At 44.9% G+C, this 21,651-nt stretch overlaps 1 protein-coding gene across 6 annotated transcripts in view; it reads right to left on the bottom strand.

Moving 5' to 3' along the window:
* LOC140186210 (hemicentin-1-like) overlaps positions 1-21,651 on the bottom strand; it is a 449,816-nt gene that overhangs the window by 103,712 nt on the left and 324,453 nt on the right. For all 6 annotated transcript variants that reach the window (XM_072240181.1, XM_072240182.1, XM_072240183.1 and 3 more), the window contains exons 71-80: positions 21,022-21,158; positions 19,600-19,741; positions 16,787-16,931; positions 12,663-12,790; positions 11,760-11,916; positions 10,762-10,883; positions 7,831-7,995; positions 7,429-7,536; positions 3,477-3,614; positions 1,575-1,703 (exon numbers count right to left, since the gene is read on the bottom strand). In XM_072240181.1, the coding sequence (XP_072096282.1) occupies positions 1,575-1,703; positions 3,477-3,614; positions 7,429-7,536; positions 7,831-7,995; positions 10,762-10,883; positions 11,760-11,916; positions 12,663-12,790; positions 16,787-16,931; positions 19,600-19,741; positions 21,022-21,158 (1,371 nt within the window). The remainder of the gene's footprint in view (positions 1-1,574; positions 1,704-3,476; positions 3,615-7,428; positions 7,537-7,830; positions 7,996-10,761; positions 10,884-11,759; positions 11,917-12,662; positions 12,791-16,786; positions 16,932-19,599; positions 19,742-21,021; positions 21,159-21,651) is intronic.

The raw sequence follows: 21,651 nt of genomic DNA, 5'->3' as shown, positions 1-21,651 counted from the left end.
TATTTTGTAAACATACACAAATTTAGAATTTGATGGCTGCAATACAGTCAACAAAAGTTGGGACAGAGGTATGTTTACCATTGTGTTACATCACCTTTCCTTTTAATAACACTTTTTAATCGTTTTGCAACTGAGAATACTAATTGTAGTAGATTTGCAATTGGAAATTTTGTCCATTCTTGTTTGATATAAGACTTCAGCTGCTCAACGGTCCGTGGTCTCCGTTGTCTGATTCTCCTCTTCATGATACACCATACATTTTCAACAGGAGATAGATCTGGACTGGCAGCAGGCCAGTCAAGCACACGCACTCTGTGTCTACAAAGTCACGCTGTTGTAGCCCGTGCAGAATGTGGTCTGGCATTGTCCTGCTGAAATAAACATGGACGTCCCGGGAAGAGATGTCGCCTTGATGGCAACATATGTCTCTCTAAGATCCTAATATACGCCTCAGAGTCAATGGTACCTTCACATACATGCAACTCACCCATGCTGTGGGCACTGATGCACCCCCATATCATCACAGATGCTGGCTTTTGCACCTTTCGCTGATAACAATCTGGATGGTCGTTTTCATCTTTGGCACGGAGAACTCGACGCCCGTTTTTTCCGAAAACTAGCTGAAGTGTGGACTCAACTGACCACAGCACATGTTTCCACAGTCTTTCGGTCCATCTGAGATGAGCTCGGGCCAGAGAACTCGCCGGCGTTTCTGCATAGAGTTGATGTATGGCTTCCTCCTTGCATAATACAGGTTCAAGTTGCATTTCTGGATGCAGCGACGGGCTGTGTTGAGTGACAATGGTTTTCCAAAGTACTCCCGAGCCCAGGTGGCTATTATTGTCACAGTAGCATGATGGTTTCTTAGGCAGTGCCGACTGAGGGCTCGAAGATCACGCGCATTCAACAGTGGTTTCCGACCTTGCCCTTTATGCACTGAGATGTCTCTGAATTCTCTGAATCTTTTCACAATATTATGTACAGTAGATGTTGAAAGACCTAAATCCTCTGCAATCTTGCATTGAGAAACGTTCCTTTTGAACTGATACTTGAATATTCTGTGCACTTTTCAATCTTATTTTAACTCTGTCCCAATTTTTGTTGAGTGTGTTGCAGCCATCAATAAATTTGTGTATGTTTACAAAACATAAATTTGTGTATGTTTACAAAATATAAGTTAAGTTGGTCAGTAAAACTATTGAAAATCTTTTCTTTGTATTTTTGTCAGTTAAATAAAGGTTCAAGTGAATTAACATATCACAGATTTTTGTTTTTATTACATTTTGGAAAATATCCCAACTTTCCTGGAAATGGGGTTTGTAGATTGATTGTATGTAGATAAAGTGATGCTAGGTACAGGAGTGTTTCTGTACATAAGGTGACTGACAGGAAATGATAAAGCAGTGGTGGCGTGGGTTAGTGGGTGGAGCTATTGATCACCTTATTGCCTGGGGGAGAGTAACTGTTTTTGAGTCTGTTGGTCCTAGCAATGCAGTTTTTTAATGCTGAAAAGTTGACAATAACTCAAACGCCCGAGTGTTTTGCCCCTTTACCGTGCTCTCTTTAGCCGTTACCTTGCACCACCAGCTTGGTTTTACCCAGGGCTGTGCCAGCTGCATTCTGGGCAATGCACATGTAGTTCCCAGAATCCTCTTCTGTCACCCTCATGATATCCAGAGCTCCATTGGCCAACAAGAAACGTCCTGGAACAGAAGTGATCATTTAATGACTACATGATGTAACACCCCATAGAGCAGTGTAGCTAAGCCTGGATATAATGGTGTGCAATGCCTGCCACCCATTCCAGAGGTAACACAATATTTTTGGCTGTCAGCAATCCTACGTGAATGTCCAGCGACCGGGACCCGGTTGCAATCGAACATATTACGGTTGAGAATGATTCAAAAGTTCATTGTTGTGGTGGAAGTGTAGATGCTCACAACCAGAGGTGGTCTAGATCAAGGCAACAACTTTATTCCTGTCCCACAGCTTGTCATTCTCCACTCCTCCCCAGGAACACGTTCACATATTCACTGGACTGGGGTTGGGCATTGACAATGATGGATTGAAAAGGCAGGGTGTTGGGATCAGAGGTTCTGCTCGCTGCTCTGTGACGTTTACTCAGTTCTGCTCTGAACTGAGGCTGAGGCTGTGGCCTGCTCTGGGCTTTCTGTCTGTGAGTGCTATTTGCTTATACCTACTGTTTGCATGATTTGTTTTTTTTTTTCTCTGTTCACATTGGGTGTTTGATGGTCTTGTTTTTTTTAATGGGTCTTTTTGGTTTTCTTTGTTTAGTGGCTGCCTGTAAGGAGACAAATCTCAAGGTTGTATTAATATATACATACTTTGATAATAAATGTACTTTGAACTTTGAAGAAAATGGACAGTCCCTTTGACAAGAGTCTTCAAAAGAGGAGCTATCCTAAAGTTAATATGGATTGCATGTTGCCTTAAGATTTTTATATACATTTCTAATTGAGTGGCATTCTGTAAACAAAACTTTCCTGTTACCAGCACCCAGGCCAGATACAACACAATCTGATAGAGGTGTGAGCATAAACATTCTTATTTGCTACGTATGGGAGGTATACACAAGTGTCTCCACTGTTACAAGGCAAACCTGTGTGTACACATGTGAAAACTCACATCAGTGATGATAACAGTGGCCTACGCTCCTGTTTGTCCTCCCAACTCCCATCCTTGTGGACACTCCAGATTCTGTGTTGGTAAAGGTGCATGGTAGACCTCCCATCACTCAGCCCCAGAACTCCCCCTTCTTCCCCAGCATAGACATTCTCCCAGTTCCTACACTAGCCTTTCTCTGTTGGATTCTTCAATGAAATGAGCAGCTTCATGCTATTTGTACCCTTCAGGAAGAGGGTTCTGATGCATAGTCTGTGATCTTGTAGATCTTGATCTTGTTTTTCTAATTGAGCAGGAGTGCATGCAACCCAGACTGCATTGGTGATAGGGCAAATGCACCATGCACTGTCTCTTTGTACCAGCTGGGGTCAGGAAATAACTCAGAGTAACAGCCAGCCAGTCCCTATAAGCATTCCTGTCATAGTCTGGTCTGATGAGTGAAGTTCAGCTGCTTTGGGACGTAACCCACTTACAGCAATGCTGTTCTGCGTTGAGAGAAAACAAAAATGTACCCTAAGAATCACAGAAAACTTATGACACAGGAAACTGTCATCTAGTCCATTATGTTGGTGTTAGCCAAGAGCAAACTACCAACCCCAATCACATCTTCTCGACTTGTAGCTCATGGCTTTTCAAGGATGTATCCAGTATTCTTTAAAAGAGATTTCAATTTCTACCTCTCTTATCCTGACCCATTGTACTCTTCGGGTGAAAACATTTTTTTCCTCATTTCCTCTGTAATCTGTCTATAACCCTTGGGTTTCGACCCTTCTGCTCAAGGTTATTGGTACGTCCCACCTGGCTGATGTCTCAGGTGTGGATTGGCACCTCACCTTTGCTTGAGATGGTGACGCCGTCCTTCTGCCACGTAACGCTGGGTCTTGGCGTACCTGTCGACTCACAGGGAAGCATAATACCATTGTTCACTACAACTTCAAGGGTGGCAGGTAGGGGCTTGATAACAGGAGGTTCTGCAAGGCGGGAGATGAAATAATTTCCAGTGTTAAGCTCGTTCAGGTAAGAAAAGAAACAATTTATTTATATCAGGCCTTTCACAGTCTCAGAATATCTTTGTGTAGTCACTTTTGTAATATAGAAATTATTGTTTTATTTTAATAGTGCCAATAGCATTATACTGTCTTACTGTACATAACATACACCTAGTACTTTATGCCAACTTGTCCACATGCCGAGCCACTCAGGGACTTGTGCTAATCTTATTTTGTGTCTCTGTGTGCTGGACCGTAACTATATGTGCAGTGCATGATTACGTGTGCTGGGTTTGGAACCTTGGTCCCAGAGTATCGATGTTTTACTTAGCTGTATACGTGTATGGGGAGTCAGGGAGGGGTAGCACCTCTGGTGGGGGAACATGTCGCGTCCTTTTCAAGGTGGTTAATCCACCTTTGGTCCCCACCTGGCACTCAGCTCTCACCTGTGGCTCCCCGTAGCTGTTTGCATGCGACAGCGGCCACACCCCGGGCAACGGCTTTGACAAGCCGGCTACACCAGGTGAGGGTAGCCGATGGGTCTCAAACCCTCGGTGAGATAGGGAGTTGTCTATCCCAGCATGTGAAGACAGACTCTGGCAGATTGAGCGGACGAGATCAATGGATGGAAGGTCCAACGGTCAAGAAGGCGGTCTCTGCAAGCGTCGTGGAACGTGTAGAGCAGGACAAGACACAGAAGGCGTCCTGGTCATCCACTGTGCCTAGTCCCATCTCCAGCCGTCTCGACTCTCTCTTTCCACTGGATCCAGATGGGAATTGGGAAGAGAGAGTGAGGCTGACGCTGCGCAACTCTCCCTCACTTAAATCCAAATCACGAGCTAGTCTCGACGCCATCAAATGGTGTTGAGGTCCTCATCGACGTCGGCGATGGACGAACACATACGTGTCTATGGTAGAATGACCATAAACTTGAACTTGACACAAGTCTCCACAAACCCCCCAAAATATAATAAACGATGTTTATTTTAAGGCATTACTTTGGGGAAGTGTACAAGCATGAATGCTTACATGAGATTTTGTGCTCTTCAGATAATGCCACAGATCCTGTTTAAAGTCTCAACCATCAGCCAGCTCCTGTAACGGTGTAGCATTCCCTCAGTAGGACAACAGAAATTGCTTGCTCAGGTCCCTGACTGAGGCCTTTCGACTCAGGAATGAGAAGACGCAGCAACACAGCCTCAATAGAAAAGAAAAGGAGACAGCAGAAGAGATCTGGCCAGGAAGCAATGGCCCCTTTTTTGGCCTCACTCCTCTATTATTGCTACTAAGGAGCAGAGACCAGACTTTAAAGATACACTCTGTGGCCACCCTCCCTGAAAGCACAGGTTGATAGGCTTAGTAAGGCATATGGCCTTCAAAAGTCAGGAAGTTATGTTATAAAACTCTACTTAGCCGCATCTGAAGTTTTGCACACAATTCTGATTGCTCCATTGTAGGAAGGATGTCAAGGCTTTGAAGACGGTGCAGAAGAGGTTTACCAGGTCACTGCCTGGGGTGGTGGTAGAGACAGATGCATTCGGGGTGTTTAAGAGACTTTAAGAAAGGCACACGAATGTCAGGGAAATGGAAGGATATAGACATTGTGTAGGCAGAAGGGATTAATTTAGTTGGCTATTTGATTATTAATTGGTTTAGCACAACATTGTGGGCTGAAGGGCCTGTTCCTGTGTTGCATTGTTTGATGTTCTATGTTTATTAGGCACCTTCTGTAAAATAAATAAACAAACAAACAAATAAATAAAGTGACCATTGAGTGTATGTTCATGGTTTTCTGCTGCTGTAGCCCATCCACTTCAAAGTTCAATGTGTTGTACATTCAGAGATGCTCCTGTGCCAACCATTGTGGTTATTTGAGTTACTGTCGCCTTCCTGTCAGCTTGAACCAGCCTGGCCATTCTCCTCTGACCTCTCTTGTTAACAAGGCGTTTTCACCCACAGAACTGCTGCTCACTGGATGTTTCTTTTTGTTTTCATACCCTTCTCTGTAAACTCTAGAGACTGAATGAATATCCCAGGAGATCAGCAGTTTCTGAGATACTCAAACCACCCCATCTGGCACAAACATTCCACGATCAAAGTCACTTAGGTCACATTTCTTCCCAATTCTGATGTTTGGTCTGAACAACAACGTCTTGACCATGCTTTTATGCATGGAGTTGCTGCCACATTATTGGCTGATTAGATATTATTGAACAAGTGTACTGGTGCACATATGAAGTGGCCACTCAATATACGTTCAAGAAGTGCAGAAGATTTTCAGTGTTTCAGTGTTGAACAATCAAAAGAGAGTTCTTCCTCCATGAAGAACTATTGCATATGTCAGCTAACTAAACAGAGGGAGAACTATAACAACAGCAATTATTGAAGCAAGTCACCCTCGATTAAACAACAGCATCAAATTCATAGTAAATCAGTCAAGCAGTTCTTAAAGGTACAGTTACATTTTTATTTATCAGCTGTATGGAGTTCAGGAACATTTGATTACGTATGCTCACGAAGGTTAGATTTAAAGATTAGCTTTACTTGTCGCATATACATTGAAACATACAGTGAAACGCGTAGTTTGCATCAACAACTAACACAGTCCGAGAAAATGCTGGGGGCAGCCCGCAAATGTTGCCACACTTGCGATGCCAACATAGCACATGCTCACAACTCACTAATTCTAACTTGTACATCTTTGGAATGTGGGAAGAGACCAGGGTGGCTGGGAAAACCAAAGCGGTCACCAGGAGAACGTACAGACAGCAGCAGAAATTGAACCTGAGTCCCTGGCGCTGTAATGGTGTTACAAAAATATCTGCTTTGGCCGTGTGGAATTATAAGGAAGTATACAGAACCTTAGTGTCAATCAACATCTTTGCAGAAGGAAGAATGACGGGAGAAAACTGAGACTAGGTTGCTTTGTGGCTGTGCTGATATCAAGGATATACAGTGTAGTATGAAACATCTTTCCCCCATCTACCCCATCTCTCAATGAAGTTATTCCTTCAATTTCACCTCTTCAGACAAGCTTTTTGTCACTTGTCTTCGTTTTTCTTTTTACGGTTCTGTGTCATTGATGGTACTCCTGCAATTGGCCTTGAGTCGTTTACTATGTTAACAACTGTGATGGACTAATATTGCACCATAAAGCATCCCGAACTATTTCACAACCAATGTGGACACAAGAGACTGCACATACTGAAATCCAGAGCAACACAAAATCTGCAGGAGAAACTCGGAAGAGTTTCAACCCAAAATGTCGACAATTCCTTGCCCCACACCCCCTCAGCAAGTGCTGCTCAACCTGCTGATTTCCCCCCAGCAGATTGTTCATTGTGGCAAGTTGTTGGACAGAATTTAGCTACCTCAGGAAATGTAAAATCAGATGACCTAAGGATAAGCGAAAATGCTTGGTCCTATGAAATAAACCGGGGAAGAAGAAGAAGGGCAAAGAAGTTTCAGATATGGCAACCTTTGACTGCAAGTGGTGGAGTGGTTAAAATCTAAGATGTGAATTGGGAGTCGACAGGCTGGTGACTGAATGCATGATTGACCATCTTGTCAATGTGAAAAGATGAGGCCAAGAAGAGATTGGAGAAAATTTAAGTGCAGAAAACACACCAACAAACTAAAAATGATTTAAATCAGTCAGCACAACTGAAGGGATATTTGCTGAATACACTTCTACCTCAGTTATGGCAAGAGTCATTGGATACTATTTCCCTATTGTGTGAAAGGTCTTTCAGCAGGACATGGTGTGGTATAAATAAAAAGCCATTTGCACATTTACCTTGCACTGTGAGGGTTACGTGTTTATGTGCTGTTCCCACCATGTTCCGAGCCGTGCACATGTAGTTGCCAGCGTGGCTCAGTGTTGCTGAGGCAATCTCCAGCATTCCTAGATGAACACAAAAGTTCTAAACCAATTCAGGCAACTCTGAAGATGATTAGAAAGTGTGCAAAGCAAATCACTAAAACGCACGGACCTATGCAATCTTATTGACAAAATGGACAACTCACTGTGATTGATCGATAAGCTGATGAAAAATCAGGCAGTACCTTGGTCAGCCAATGGAGGCCCAAGGCCCAGCCATGGTGACCAAGTAAGTAGATCTTCTCGGCCTGTTTCAGTTGCGAGGTATTTTTTATACATGCAAATATCTATCAAAAGAAAGTAAGCCTTCCCACAAACCTGTCGGCAGCACTTTGTATCCTGGCCCTCGGTTCCCCAGTCGGGCTCCATCCTTTATCCAAGTCACTGAAGGTGCAGGGATTCCAGTCACATGACACGTTAGCACCACTGGGGACATTTTAGTGACAGTGATATCTGGAGAATCATCTGCAATTGATGGTGGGACTGGGGTACAAGTATACAAAGATATTAATAAGAGTCTTTCATGTTATGGGGAATTATTAGATTAACTAATGCTTAAGCTTCTTCACTTCATGGTTTACACCAGGGGTTCCCAACCTTTTCTATGCCATGGACCAATGCCATTAAGCAAGGGTCTGTGGACCCCAGGTTGGGAACCCCCGGTTTAGTCTATCAAGTTCAGTTTGTTGAGACACTTGACAAACAAGGAGAGGAGTTTATTCAGGAACAGTTTGACTGTTCGCAGTAATGGGAAACATACTCCAGCTGTTTGCAATACCTTCAAGTCCTTTGCACTCTCTTGTTTGAAGCTACATAAGGGTTTCCCAAACTTTTTTATGCCATGGAGCCTTACCATTAACTGAGGAGTTTGTGGGCCCCAGAGCTACGTGGCACAATAAGAGTTTACCTCCAAATGATTTAGAAAACAGTATATCTACCAAAACATGTTCTTCTATAACTAGAAGATCTTTCGTTTCTGAATCAAAGAAAAAGTATGAGATAGGAGGTGGCCAAATGGCCCAACAAGCCTCGACTCTCACTGAAGGTTCATGTTAAAAACCCCAGTTCTGTTTCCCTGCATGTCTATTTCTTACTGAAGAGCACTTGGAGGAAGAGGTTTTGCTTTCTTTGGCAAAATCAAAATCACATTGAATTCGAAAACCTTTAGCTTCAAGATACAACGGAGCTTGATTTTTAACCTTCGATTTCCCCCATGACTGGGTCAGAATACAGGACGCTAAACTCAGGGCTGTAACATGTATGACTAATTAAGCAAACAAGGGGGAATCAGGCTAGAGAGGTGGACTTCAGGTAGAGAACCATCTACGATCTTCCTAACATCTGAGAGATCACATGGTCAACTCAGGCTATTACGGTCAGGAAATGCAATTGGTTTTGCTGTGGTGAAGCATTTCTGTGGTCTGCCGGACTCACACTCCACAGCCTGTCCTGTGGTTATGGATAGGTTCCATTTTGACAGGTGTAGATAAGTCAGAAAATAAACAAAATTACTTTATACTTTATACATATCTCCACAGTATTGTAATGAATGACATCAAAACACATCAGATTGACAAGAAAGAACGAATACTGAAAGTGGAGAGGGGAGGAAACTAGATCTGTTCTTTGTAGGAACGACCATATGTATGAACGTTGGACTTTTGAACAATAATACCATAGGAGTTTATTCGCATGTAGGAGTGTCCATAAGTCAGGTGCTCATGACCCAGAAACACCCTGTATCTTTAAGGGATAGGCTCTGTTCCATCTCCGACTCAATCCATTTTTACAGACAAATATTTGCATTGCCAAGGAGATCTAAAAGAGTAAATAAATGCATTGGGGCAGAGTTTAGGAAGCTGAGAGTTTTCTGTTAAGACAAATAAATGCCAAAGATAGAGCAGAGAATGTTAATGCACTAGGACAGAGAAGGCAAATTGTTAACTTCAACATGAAGAGGTCTCATGGGAAAGGAAGGACGGCTCAATAAAGGGGAGACACATCCAGAATACGGCAAACAGGCATCAATATGCAGACAGACTAAGGTCACGCCGACACAAGCAAAAACCATGGATGATCCAATTGATTTACAGTACGTCAAAGGAAGCAGGTCTGTGCACGTGAAGTGGTTAACCGATTCATATTATAGAGTTGTATAGAAATTCCAACATATAAACAGGTTTTACCAGCTCATCATAGCTCTTATCCTCTAATGAGGGTTGGTGGTGTTGTGGATAGTGTAGAGCAGGGGTTCCCAACCTTTTTTATACCTTGGACCTCTCCCGTTAACTGAGGGGTCCATGGACTCCAGGTTAGGAACCCCTGGCATAGAAGCTTATCGTAAATTACATAGGCAGGATGCAGAGCCGGGCTGAGAGATGGCAGATGGAGTTCAATCCGGAGAGGTGTGAAATTATACACTTTGGAAGGTCGAACTTGAAGGAAGAATACAGGATTAATGGTAGGATTCTCAGCTATGTGGAGAAACAGAGGGATCCAAGTCTGTTGTTTGGGTAGTTAAGAAGACATGTGGTGTATTGGCCTTCATTAGTCAGGGATTGAGTTCAAAAGCCACGAGGCAATGTTGCAGTTCAACCAAACTTGGAGTACTGTGGTTAGTTCTAGTGGCCTCATTATTGGAAGGATGTGGAAGCTTTAGAGGAGGTGCAGAGGAGATTTAGCAGGGTGCTACATGGATTGGAGAACCTTTCATGAGGAAAGGTTGAGCAAGTTAGAGGTTTTCCTTTTAGAGCGAAGAAGGATAAGAGGAGACTTGGTATTGGAGTATAAGGTAATAAGAGGTATTAATAGAGTGGACAGCTAGTGTCTTTTTCCCAGGGATGACAATTGCTAATACCAGAGGATGTTCTTTTGAGGTGTTTGAAGGAAAGAATAGGGGAGATGTCAGAGGTAGTTTTTTATATAGAGAGTGGTGGATACATGGAACGCACTACCAGGGTGGTAGCAGAGGCAGGGGGCATTAAGTAGACTCTTAGACAGAACATAGATGAAAGAAAAGTGGAGGGTTATGGGCTGTATAGGAGGGAAGGGTTTGATTGATTGTGGAGTAAGTTAGAAGGTTAAAACTATACTGTTCTATGTTATCTGAGCCTTCATCCAACAGCCAGACTATTGCCTATATCCTTGTACCTCCTCTTCTTCTGCAATCTGTTTATGCGGTGTGCCAGCCAGCAAGGAGCCTCAGAACCTTTCACCAGGCACAGACCCACTAAGGCAAGAAAGTCTTACCGTGCACAGTGAACTGAATGAGCCTGTGGGCCTCGCCGACCTCGTTCGAAGCCATGCACTCATACAGCGCTGTATCTTCAGTGGTGGCAGAGATGATCACCAGGGAGCCTGATGGCAACAACCTGAAAGAACCCAGTCGTCATGAGAACACGTGTGTCAGCCGAACAACTGGTAACAATAGTACTAAAGCACAGGTTCTGAAATTAAAGAGGGCCTAGGGCTATAACAACAGGATAAATGCTATTGTGCACTGTCATTTCCGTACGGCCATGTTTTGAGCGACTGCTCTTTTTCTTTGAGCAAGCCATGTTTTGAGCGACTGCTCTTTTTCTTTGAGCAACCTCTTCTAAATTTAGCCCCGGCAAAGTCAAGGAGGTATGACTTTGCTGAGAGTACCCAGGTCATTAACAGCATGAAACCATACCATACAGACCAGGTACAGACTCCAGAACTGGCATGGAGAACTTCACCCATCACAACTCTGTAACCAGGAACACGATTTGTAAAAATCACGTCCTCGCTCCAGTCTGGGATCCGTAGCTGAAACCATAACCACTAATGACATTGATTCTCAAAGGCCTCTTCAGTCCAATTCCTTTGAGTAAAATTACTGGTTTGTACAGGAACCTTTCTAACTACAGGTAATTTCATGCTTTTGTGACCTGCTCGGTAATTTGCTCTCCTCCCCCACCCTCATCAGCTGAGACACATTCAATTTCATAGCCAGCCGGAGAGAGAGAGAGAGGGGGGGAGAGGGGGAGAGAGGGAGAGGGGGAGAGGGGGAGAGGGGGAGAGGGGGGAGAGGGGGAGAGGGGGAGAGGGGAGAGGAGAGAGGAGAGAGGGAAAGAGAGAGAGAGAGAGGAGAGAGGAGAGAGGAGAGAGACGAGAGACTGAGACTTCTGGCACCTTGGTCCTAGTGCTTAGAATGAAGGGACATTGTAATAATTTGCCAGGCCTTCAAGCGAATACTAGTTTTCCGTTCCCGGACTCATTGTTACCTGTACATGTTCTGCTGCGGGTCAAAATTCAATCGTTTACCATCTTTCTTCCAGGTCACTTCTGGCTTAGGGCTCCCTGTAACCTCACAGCTCACCTCCGCCTGCGTGTTGGCAATGGCTGTGATATTACTTGGCGTAGGGCGGATTATGGGTGCACCTAAACGCCCGGAAGAAAATTCTTCACAGTAACTATTCACAAATGTTTCAGAAATTCATTCAAAAATGTTTCACCCTGTGAAAGCCACTATAGCCGTATAGGGTCAACACCACAAAGGTACCATGAGGTAAATTTATTTGCTGTATCTCTAAATAAATAAATTAGGAACTAGTGATCGGAGATACAGGGTGAGAATTGGAGGGATGGAGGAAGATTAAGAGAATGCTGAAGATTTTCTTAACTCTAAAGGCGCTGGGAAAAATGAAGTTGGTATGGGGAGTAGCACGCTGGGGGAACTCAGCAGGTCAGGCAACGTCTATGCTAAACAATCCCAGCGATGCCGCCTGACCTGCCGCACTCCTCCAGCATTTTGCGTGTGTTACTCCGGATTTCCAGCAACTCTTGCGTTTATGAGTTGGTATGGGAATCAGTGTCAGACAAGCCCCTCCTTTTAGTTCTAAATAGTTCCCATCCAAAATATATCAACAGATAATGAATGTTTATCTTGCTTGAAACAGTGCTTTTGTCTATGATACGTTCAACTTCTCTCCTTACTGGAATGAGTTCATTTCCCTGGTTAGTCACTCGGACGGCTCTTCCCCTTCCATGTCACCTCTGAAGCTCGCTTGCCCTTTTTACTTTTCTGAAGGTCTAGAGTTACATCAATGGGCTGGCCACTCATGCCAGTGACAGGCATCCACCATTGCTCAGACGGTTACGGCAGCATTCCTGTGACGTGGACATACCTAAGACGTGCAGGTCGATCCAGTGATGATCTGTGCCGGCTACACTGGATGCTGAGCAAAGATAGTGGCCGGCGTCAAAAACTTCAGCCGAGCGGATCCGTAGTGAGCCGTCAGGGAGAAAGTCAAACCTGTAAAGAAATCGGGTCAATCAGGTAACAACAGAGGGACTAAATATTTGTAGACAAAAATGACCTGAATTCAACAGCACTATTAGCTCAAGAACTTCTGAAACAGAACAGCAGGTGATAAGATGAGGCCAGCTGATGGTCATAATCCTCTTCTTCTTGGTTAATTATTATTATTGGTACATGTACCGAGAGACAGTGGAAAGGTTGCCTTGCATCTGGTTTATACAGGTCAAATCATTACACAGTGCATTGAGCTAGAATAAGATAAAACGATAACAATGCAGAATAAAGTGTAAAAGCTACTGGAAAAGTGCAGTGCAGGGAAATGATAAAGTGCAAGATCATAATGAGGGAGATTGCGAGTCCATCAAATCTTCTCAGGCTCATCTTAAGGTCCATCTTATGGACATGAGGATGCAGCCTCCAGAAAAGAAGGAGTCACTTTAGAACAGAGGTGAGGAGTAATCTCCTTAGCCAGAGGGTGGTGAATCTGTGTAATTCATTGCCACAGACAACTGGAGAGGCGAAGCCATTGGGTTTACAGAGGATTCTGGTTAATTGGACCATAATCGGGGTGGCTGATTATTTGGGACAACTCGTAAAGAACAGAAACTAATTGAGAAAAAAGCCAGGATTCTCTTTGTTTATGTGGGACATTATGCTGCTTAATTGGGGCAGGAGACTGATGTTGAACACTTTTAATCAAGCATCAGGCACTTGTGTGGCTGTTAGATACGACACAGTGCTTCGAGTGAAGTTTTTAAATAGCGTCAATTGCATGCGCTTGTGTTTAAAAAGTAATGGTTTTTGTCACCGATAGTTGCTGAGTAATAAGCAGTAAGACAATTCAGAACCGTTTTACTCACTGTGGTTTCAAGCATTCAGGCTTGAAGAGGGTAAGAAATGGGCAAGAGTGAAAATGAAACGATTTCACTACTTCATCAAGTTAGGAACTATGAAGAATTTGAAGGATCCAACCATCATTTTGAGTATTATAAAGAAAATGAAAATTAACAGGATGCATTTGTCAAAAATCATATGAAGGCAGTCCATTATCTGCACAAGGTGTATGCACTGATTTTACTCATTTACACTCAATCAAAAGTAAGTGGCAGTGTACACTGGATGAATCCCTCTGTCGATAACTATTAGGAGCTAATACACAGTTCTATAGTACTGTAGTGGTATTGATAGTGTTCTAATTTGTTCCGTATTTCATTTAAATACATAATTTGTTACTCAGTTAAATAGTAGTTTGGCTTTTTTAAAAAACCCTTTTCAATGAGACTTTGGCTAATTGGGACAGCTGCTTAATTTGGCCAAAATGTACGGGTTCCAAAGTGTCCCAATTAACTAGCATCCACTGTAGTTAAAGCTGAGGTTGACAGGTTTTTTGATTACTAGGGGCACCAAAGGGTACGGGGAGAAGGCAGGGGAATGGGGTTGAGAGGGAAGATAAATCAGCCGTGATGGAATGGCGGAGCAGACTCCATGATCCTGATGGGCAAATTCTGCTCCGACGTCGTATGGTCTGTACAAGAGATCCATTCAGGGGTCTGAGGACAGTGGGACAGAAGTTGTCCTTGAGCCTGGTGGTATGTGCTTGGAGGCTTTTTTATCCAATGGGAGATTGGAGAAGAGAGAATGTCTTGGGGGGGGGTGGGGCGGCGGTGTTTGGTTACGCTGACTGTTTTACTGAGGCAGGCTGGTTCCTGTGATGAGCTGAGCTGATTGAAATTACTGCTCAATCTCTTGGACCCCTGGGGGAAGAATGCTTTAAAAATGAACTACTATGACATATGGTACAATATTGAGACCATGCAGGCTTCTTGGATCTTCCCAGATAAATGTAGTCAGTCAGTGGAGGACTAACAGTCTCGCTCAGTGAGCCCAGGGTAGCTGGTAGGAAGAAGACCATTGGGGGTCCATAGCTGACTACATGTGAAGTGTACTGAGGTGAAAGTGTGAAGCTTTAATATTGGAAAGTGTACACTGGGTGTTAGTAATTAAGGATGTACTCTGGTGGTAAAGAGAAAGTGTGTGAATCTGTGGTGATGAAACATGCACACTGAGGGTCTTGACTGGTGTGTAGCAGTGGTGTCAGAAGGGACCCATCCTCCTCTCCTGAACAACCTCCCAAAATTCAGCCTCAGCACCTGACTGTAGGTTCTGGAGCGTACGGGAACGTGGAACCGTAAGGGCCAGCGATTCCATGTCATCAGATGCCTGTAGGCTCCACAAGGGCCTGCAGCTTCTGAATAGGAAGCTGGGAGCTGGAAAGGAAAGATGGAGGCTAGATCGATCTGAAAGCGGGTTAAAAGGCTGACTCAACATCAGGGGCCAAAGGGCCTGTACCGTGCTGTACTGTTCTACGCTCTAAACACTCCGAGGAAGAAATAGACTTGAGATCAAGGCATAGAAATTAAGATGGAGTCAGCTGGAATCTTGGAATGAAGTGACCATGCAATCAGAGTATTTTTAAAGTGTATATGTGCAATCGAGGGCATCCTGACATGCTGCAGCACTGTCTGCTATGTGTTCAGTATTGGGTAGTTAAAACTGCCCAACACTGGCCCAGCCTACCCACCACCAGGGACAGAGAGGTGCTGGGGGAAGGTCAGCAACACCACCCTGCCTATGGGCTGCTTCGTCTCTGTGCTGAAGCGAGGCTGTGGTCTGCAACTAACACGCCCCTGAGTGGGCTGCAGTGACGACTGGCCTCGTGGCTGTGGACTCACTTCTGTGAATTTCAGCTCTGAATGTTACTTGCTTGCTTTTATTGTTTGCATGATTTTTTTTTCCCTCTACACATTTTTAAGGTGGGTTTCTTTGTTTTGCGGCTGCCTGCAAGGAGCAGAACCGCAAGGTTGTACACAGAGTATACATACTTTGATAATAAATGTACTTTGAACTTGGTCCCATTCCCATCTGGGAAGAGGCTGTGCAGCATCCACACCAGGACCACGAGACTGAAGAACAATTACTTCTCCCCGAGCCGCCAGGCTGAGCAGCAGCTTCATCCACTAGCCTATCCCACCACCACTACATCCACATCAGCCACTCCTCTCCACAGCCTCTCAGCACCTTTCATCCCCCATGTGCACTGCCACTTTACACATACACACACACCTCACACCTACACTGACACAGTCAATGCCCTACTGTGCTTCTATGTGCCCTGCTGCTACCTGGAAAAGTTCCTCTTGCCGAGAGTCACCTTGTCACATTATCATTTTCTGTCAGTTTTATCTTATGTACAAATACTCCTGGACCTACTGTCACTTTATGTATATGTAATCAGTCTGCGTATATAATGGATGGCAGGGCAGAGATACATCTCTACCAGTGGAGGTGTAAGATGTTCCTTCCCTCTGCTGGCCAAGGACAAGGTTTAGTGCCTGCTTAGCGTCATGCGAAGACATGTGAGCAGGTGGTGGATGGTCGTATGAGCAGCTGGTGCATATCACAAGTCCTGGTTATGCAGCCACTGATGCCAGGCAGACAATCTCTGAAGAGTATTGATGACGGCTGGGGTCACCCGTCTTGTAAAGACACTGCCCAGAAGGTGGCAGTGGTAAGACACTTCTCTGGAAAAATTTGCCAAGAATGTTCACGGTCAAAGACTGATTGCCCGCGTCATACGACAGGGCACATGACGATGATGACATATATAAGCTAACCTTGTGCAAATTTGGCCACACTCAGTTACACGTACTTTATGTTTTATAGGATTATATTTATGTTTATTGTGTTTGTTTTGCTTTCTATTGTGCTCTTTATGCTTCTTGTGTTGTTTATGTTGGATTGGATCCAGAGTAGCAATCATTCCATTCTCCTTGACCCTTGTGCACTAGGTGCAGTGTGCTCATTCACTCATCTACTGAAGAACGACCACAAACCATCTCGAATGGAGGGGTGCAACCTGGAGGAAGGTGGGATCGCTTCACTTCTTGCAAAGCACGAGAGCACCAATTGTTCTCTAGCCGTCTCTTGTACCTGGGGTTGTCTGGACTCAGCAGAGTGCCGTCCTTTCTCCAAGTGACTGTTGGCTTTGGGTGTCCATGGACTTCGCACTCCAGCACGACCGGCTGGTTGATGACGACAGAGACGGATGGGGAGCCGGTCTTGATTGATGGAGTAACTGAAACACACGTAAGGGAACCAAGTAAATAAACCTGTGGATTCTGATGGATCTGATTATTTTACTGTCATTACTGTATGTATATACCAGGGTACAATGGAATCCTTTGCTTGCATGAAGCTCTTAGAGTAAAACAATGTAATAATAAAAACATTAATAAATACAGTGACGAGTACAAAACAATGGAACCGTGCATAGTAGTGAAAAAATACATTGATAACAGATGAACAGTTAGGAGTCCGAGAACACGGAAGCACCTTTGGGCGTGCAAGAGATGGCCAGCTCAGAAGCTGGTAGAAGAGTCTGGTGTTTCAACCTCCTGTTTCTACAATAATAATCATATAGATAGCAGAGACTCAAATAGAGTAACTAAACATTTCATCCCTAACCTAGTATATAATGTCAGATGATAATAGGACATTTACCTCAAATATATAAGAGTGGAATTATCTTATTGTTCAGTGTGAAAAGACAAGCGGTTCACGACAAAATTCTCACAAACCAAGGCGTGACATACTCAGCGCCTATTGGGAAGTCTTCAAAGACAATGAAATCTTGGGGTTCCTGAGGCGACTTGGGGCGGCACCGTGGCGTAGCGGTTAGTGTAACACTTTTACACCGCCAGCATCACGGGTTCAATTCCCGCCACTGTTGAGAAGGAGTTTGTCCGTTCTCCCTGTGACCACGTGGGTTTCCTCCAGGTGCTCTGGTTTCCTCCTGCTTTCCAAAGACATGTGGGTCAGTAGGTTAATTGGTCACATGGGTGTAATAGGGCAGCGCAGGCTCGTTGGGCTAGGAGATCCTGTTAACACGCTGTATCTCTCTAAATAATAGGGGTGTATGGGGTGTCAGGGAGGGGTAGCACCTCTGGTGGGGGAGCATGTCACCTCCTTTTCAAGGTGGTTAGTCCACCTTTGGTCCCCACCTGGCACTCAGCTCTCAGCTGTGGCTCCCTGTAGCTGTTTGCATGTGACAGCGGCCACACCCTGGGCAACGGCTAAACCAGGTGAGGGTAGCCGACGGGTCTCAAACCCTCGGTGAGGTAGGGAGTTGTCTATCCCAGCATGTGAAGACAGACTCTGGCGGATTGAGCAGACGAGACCAATGGAAGGTCCAACGGTCAAGAAGGTGTTCTCTGCAAGCATTGTGGAACGTTTAGAGCAGGACAAGACACAGAAGACGTCCTGGTCATCCACTGCGCCTAGTCCCATCTCCCGCCATCTCGACTCTTGTCTTGCCTTGGGAATTGGGAAGAGAGAGTGAGGCTGACGCTGTGCAACTCTACCTCACTTAAATCCAAATCATGCGCTAGTCTCGACACCAGTGTCGAGGTCTTCATCAACAACGACGATGGAAGAACAAGAATAAAAAAGAGGCAGCTGTCCTCTGTTGGATGCTCTGAAAACCTCAAGGCAGAGATTCTGGACTCTCCCACAGACCTGGCAGGAGTTTCAAGTGATCTTAAAGGACCATCTTTGCTTTATTAGGTGGGGCGTCTGACGTACGTGGGGCCCACATGACATGCATTCTGGGACTGCTGCACAGAGAGCCTATATGGCTGTTGGCTTTATTAGTTCAATTACGAGCTTATAGAGACACATAACAGCAGAGAATTGTGAAGGGGATCACCTTCACCGATCACCTGCCACCTTGTACTTCTTTCTTCCCTCCCCCTCCCCGCCCCGAACCTTCTTACTCTGACTTCTCCCCTTCCTTTCCAGTCCCGATGAAGTGTCTCGGCCCGAAACGTCGACTGTTCACTCTTTTCCATAGATGCTGCCCTGGCCTGCTGAGTTCCTCCTGCACCTTGTGTGTGTTGCTTTGGATTTCCAGCGTCTGCAGATTTTTGTGTGTACCAGAGACATCGGTGCTTGCTCATTGGGGAGGATTATTTATTCAGAGGTAACAGTGGAACAGGCCTCTCTGGCCCAACGGGCCGTGGCAACCAGCACCCCACCTATTTCACATTGGCCCCATCACAGGACAGTTTACAGTGACCAATTAGCATTCCAACCGGCACGTCTGTGGGAGGGATCTGGAGGAAACCCTCGCAGTTACGGGGAGAACATACAAACACCTTACAGACAGCACTGGAAATGAACTCTGAACCTTGGAACTCACCGAACTGTAATAGCATTGTGCTAACCGCTCCATTCCTCGTGGAGACCAAAATTAACTCATTCACATTCAGTCACGATTCACTCCCTTTCTCCTTTCTCCAAACCCTCTGAAGTGTTTCTGTCATGCTTCTATTCACTTTTCTCACAGGATATCATTAAGTTCTGCTTCCGGTAAGGGGTTTTTAGACCACAAGACCGTCAGACATTTGGCCCATCGAGTCTGCTCCGCCATTTCATCATGGCTGATCCATTTTCCCTCTCAGCCCCAATCTCCTGCCTTCTCCCTGTATCCCTTCATGGCCAGGCTAATCAAGAATCTATCAACCTCTGCCTTAAATATACCCACAATGACTTGTCCTCCACAGCCATATATACTAACACTGCAAAGAATGAATTTCCTCACCTCATCCTTCACTGATGATCTGAAATTTACGTCCTCTTTCCCGGCTCACTGATCAGAGAGGCTGACAATTTATCAAAACCTTGAGCAACTTGATTCGACTGGTTCGTTATTCACGTAATCGACAACTGAGAAACTGCGCACTCACCGTGAATAACAACATTGAAGACACGGCTCATTTCTCCTGCGATGTTGCTGACGAGGCACCTGTACCTGCCCATGTCCGAGGGGCCAACGGTGCTGATCAGTAAGTGCTGACTATCTGGCACATTCTGAATACGGGAATTCACCTGAAAGGAAAGGGGTGAAATAGAGTTTGGATTGTAAATCCGAAAGGAAGAAGAACAGCCACTCTGTCATCCCCTTAGCTCTGAGCGTCACTGGAGCAGGAAACATTTCACTAGCTGAACTCACCTGAAACTGTTGGGTGGCACATAACCAAGAAATGGTGTGAATTGGGTCACAGGAGGCTGAAAATGCCGGAATCTAGAGCAACATACAAGATGCTGGAGGGACTCAGTGTCTGCGAAGGGAAATGGACAGTCTCCATCTTGGGTTGAGACCCTTGACCTGGACAGACAAGATGAAGGGTCTCAAGTTGTAGCACTGCCCATCCAGATGTTACGCTGCGGCTTTATAAAACTCTAGTTAGGCTGCATCTGGAGTATTGCATATGGTTCTGGTCGCCCCCATCACAGGAAGGATGTTGCGGCTTTGGAGAGGGTGCAGGAGGGGTTCACCATGATGCTGCCTGGATCAGAGGCCATGTGCTAAATCAAGGGGTCGGACAAACTTGGGCTGTCTTCTCTGGAGCGGCAGAGATCTGATAGAGGTTTAAAAGTTTTTGAGAGGCAAAGGCAGAATAGACAGACAGTATCTTTTTCCCAGGCCTGAAATGTCTAATACCAGGGGCCATGCTCTTAAGTTGAGAAGGGTTAATTTCAAAAGAGGTGAGAGAGGCAAGTGGGTGCCTGGAATGCACTGCCTGGAGTGGTAGTGGAGGCAGGTACATTAGGAACTTCTAAGAGACATTTAGATAGGCAAATGAATGTGAGGAAAATGGAAGGATACGAGGATACAGACATTGTGTAGGCAGAGGGTACTGGTTAGGTTGGTCATTTGATTACCAAATTGGATTGGCCCAACATCATAGGTCGGGGGGCCTGTTCCTGTGCTATACTGTTCTATGTTCCATGCCCATTCCCTGAGAAGATGTTGCCTGACCCATTGAGTTCCTCTAGCATCCTGTACATTATGAATAATCACCATCCAGTTCAAAGTGGGTGCGAGCAATGTAAAATGTAATCCTATACCACCTGTCACCGAGGCACCTTGAGAACGGTTACTGCACGTTGGTCTGATAGAAGTGTGATTTTGGATTTTAGAGTCAGATCAGAGCACAGGTTATCAAATCATCAAGCACTGCTTTGAATCTAAAACAGGGCAATCCTCAAGTACTTCTTTTTCTACAACATTGACAACTATTGCTTTGTCTCAATGCACAGACACATTATCGTTGAAGGGAACGGCGTATGTGTCCAGTGGAGGTCTACAGCTCAAAGACACTCACCTGCAGTGGAATCTCATCCTTGAACCACTGGACAGAGGGGGGTGGAACAGCTTGAGATTTGCATTCCAGTCTCAGCTCCTTCTCAGCCATCAGAGTGATTATCTGAGGATGACTGGAACCCGACATGTTTGGGGGAACTGCATTAGACAGATGGAAATACAGTATAATTGAAAGGTGGGGCTTGTGATCAGTTAATAACCAGAAGCAGATAAAAACAAAACAGAAAATGCGAGCTCGAGATAGGTGCTTCCCTTCAGCCATTAAGTTCTTGAACCAACTGGCAAAACCCTATGACTGCTGTGATCACTCAGCATTAAAACACAATTTCTTTTGTTCCATTTGTGCTTTTCCTTGTAGAAATTGTGTATGATTTATGGTTAAGTTGCTTTGCTTGTGCTGGGATTCCTGATACACTGGTGTCTGTGCTGTAAATGCTGACATGGACTGTGTGCTTTATGGTGCTGCAGCGTGCTATGGAGATCTGTGCTGATTATATGATGCCCTGGTGCCTGGGATGCTGATGCAAGTAAGTTTTTCATTTTTTCTTGTGCATACATGTACTTGTAGGTTCCTTAATGTTGTTATAGTTGGGGGTGGTAACGGGGACAAGCTCCCATTACCTATTAAATG

Source organism: Mobula birostris, chromosome 22 (assembly GCF_030028105.1).
Source record: "Mobula birostris isolate sMobBir1 chromosome 22, sMobBir1.hap1, whole genome shotgun sequence".
Classification (NCBI taxonomy): domain Eukaryota; kingdom Metazoa; phylum Chordata; class Chondrichthyes; order Myliobatiformes; family Myliobatidae; genus Mobula; species Mobula birostris.
The sequence above is the reverse complement of the archived record's forward strand: the minus strand, read 5'-3'. Positions and strand labels throughout refer to the sequence as shown.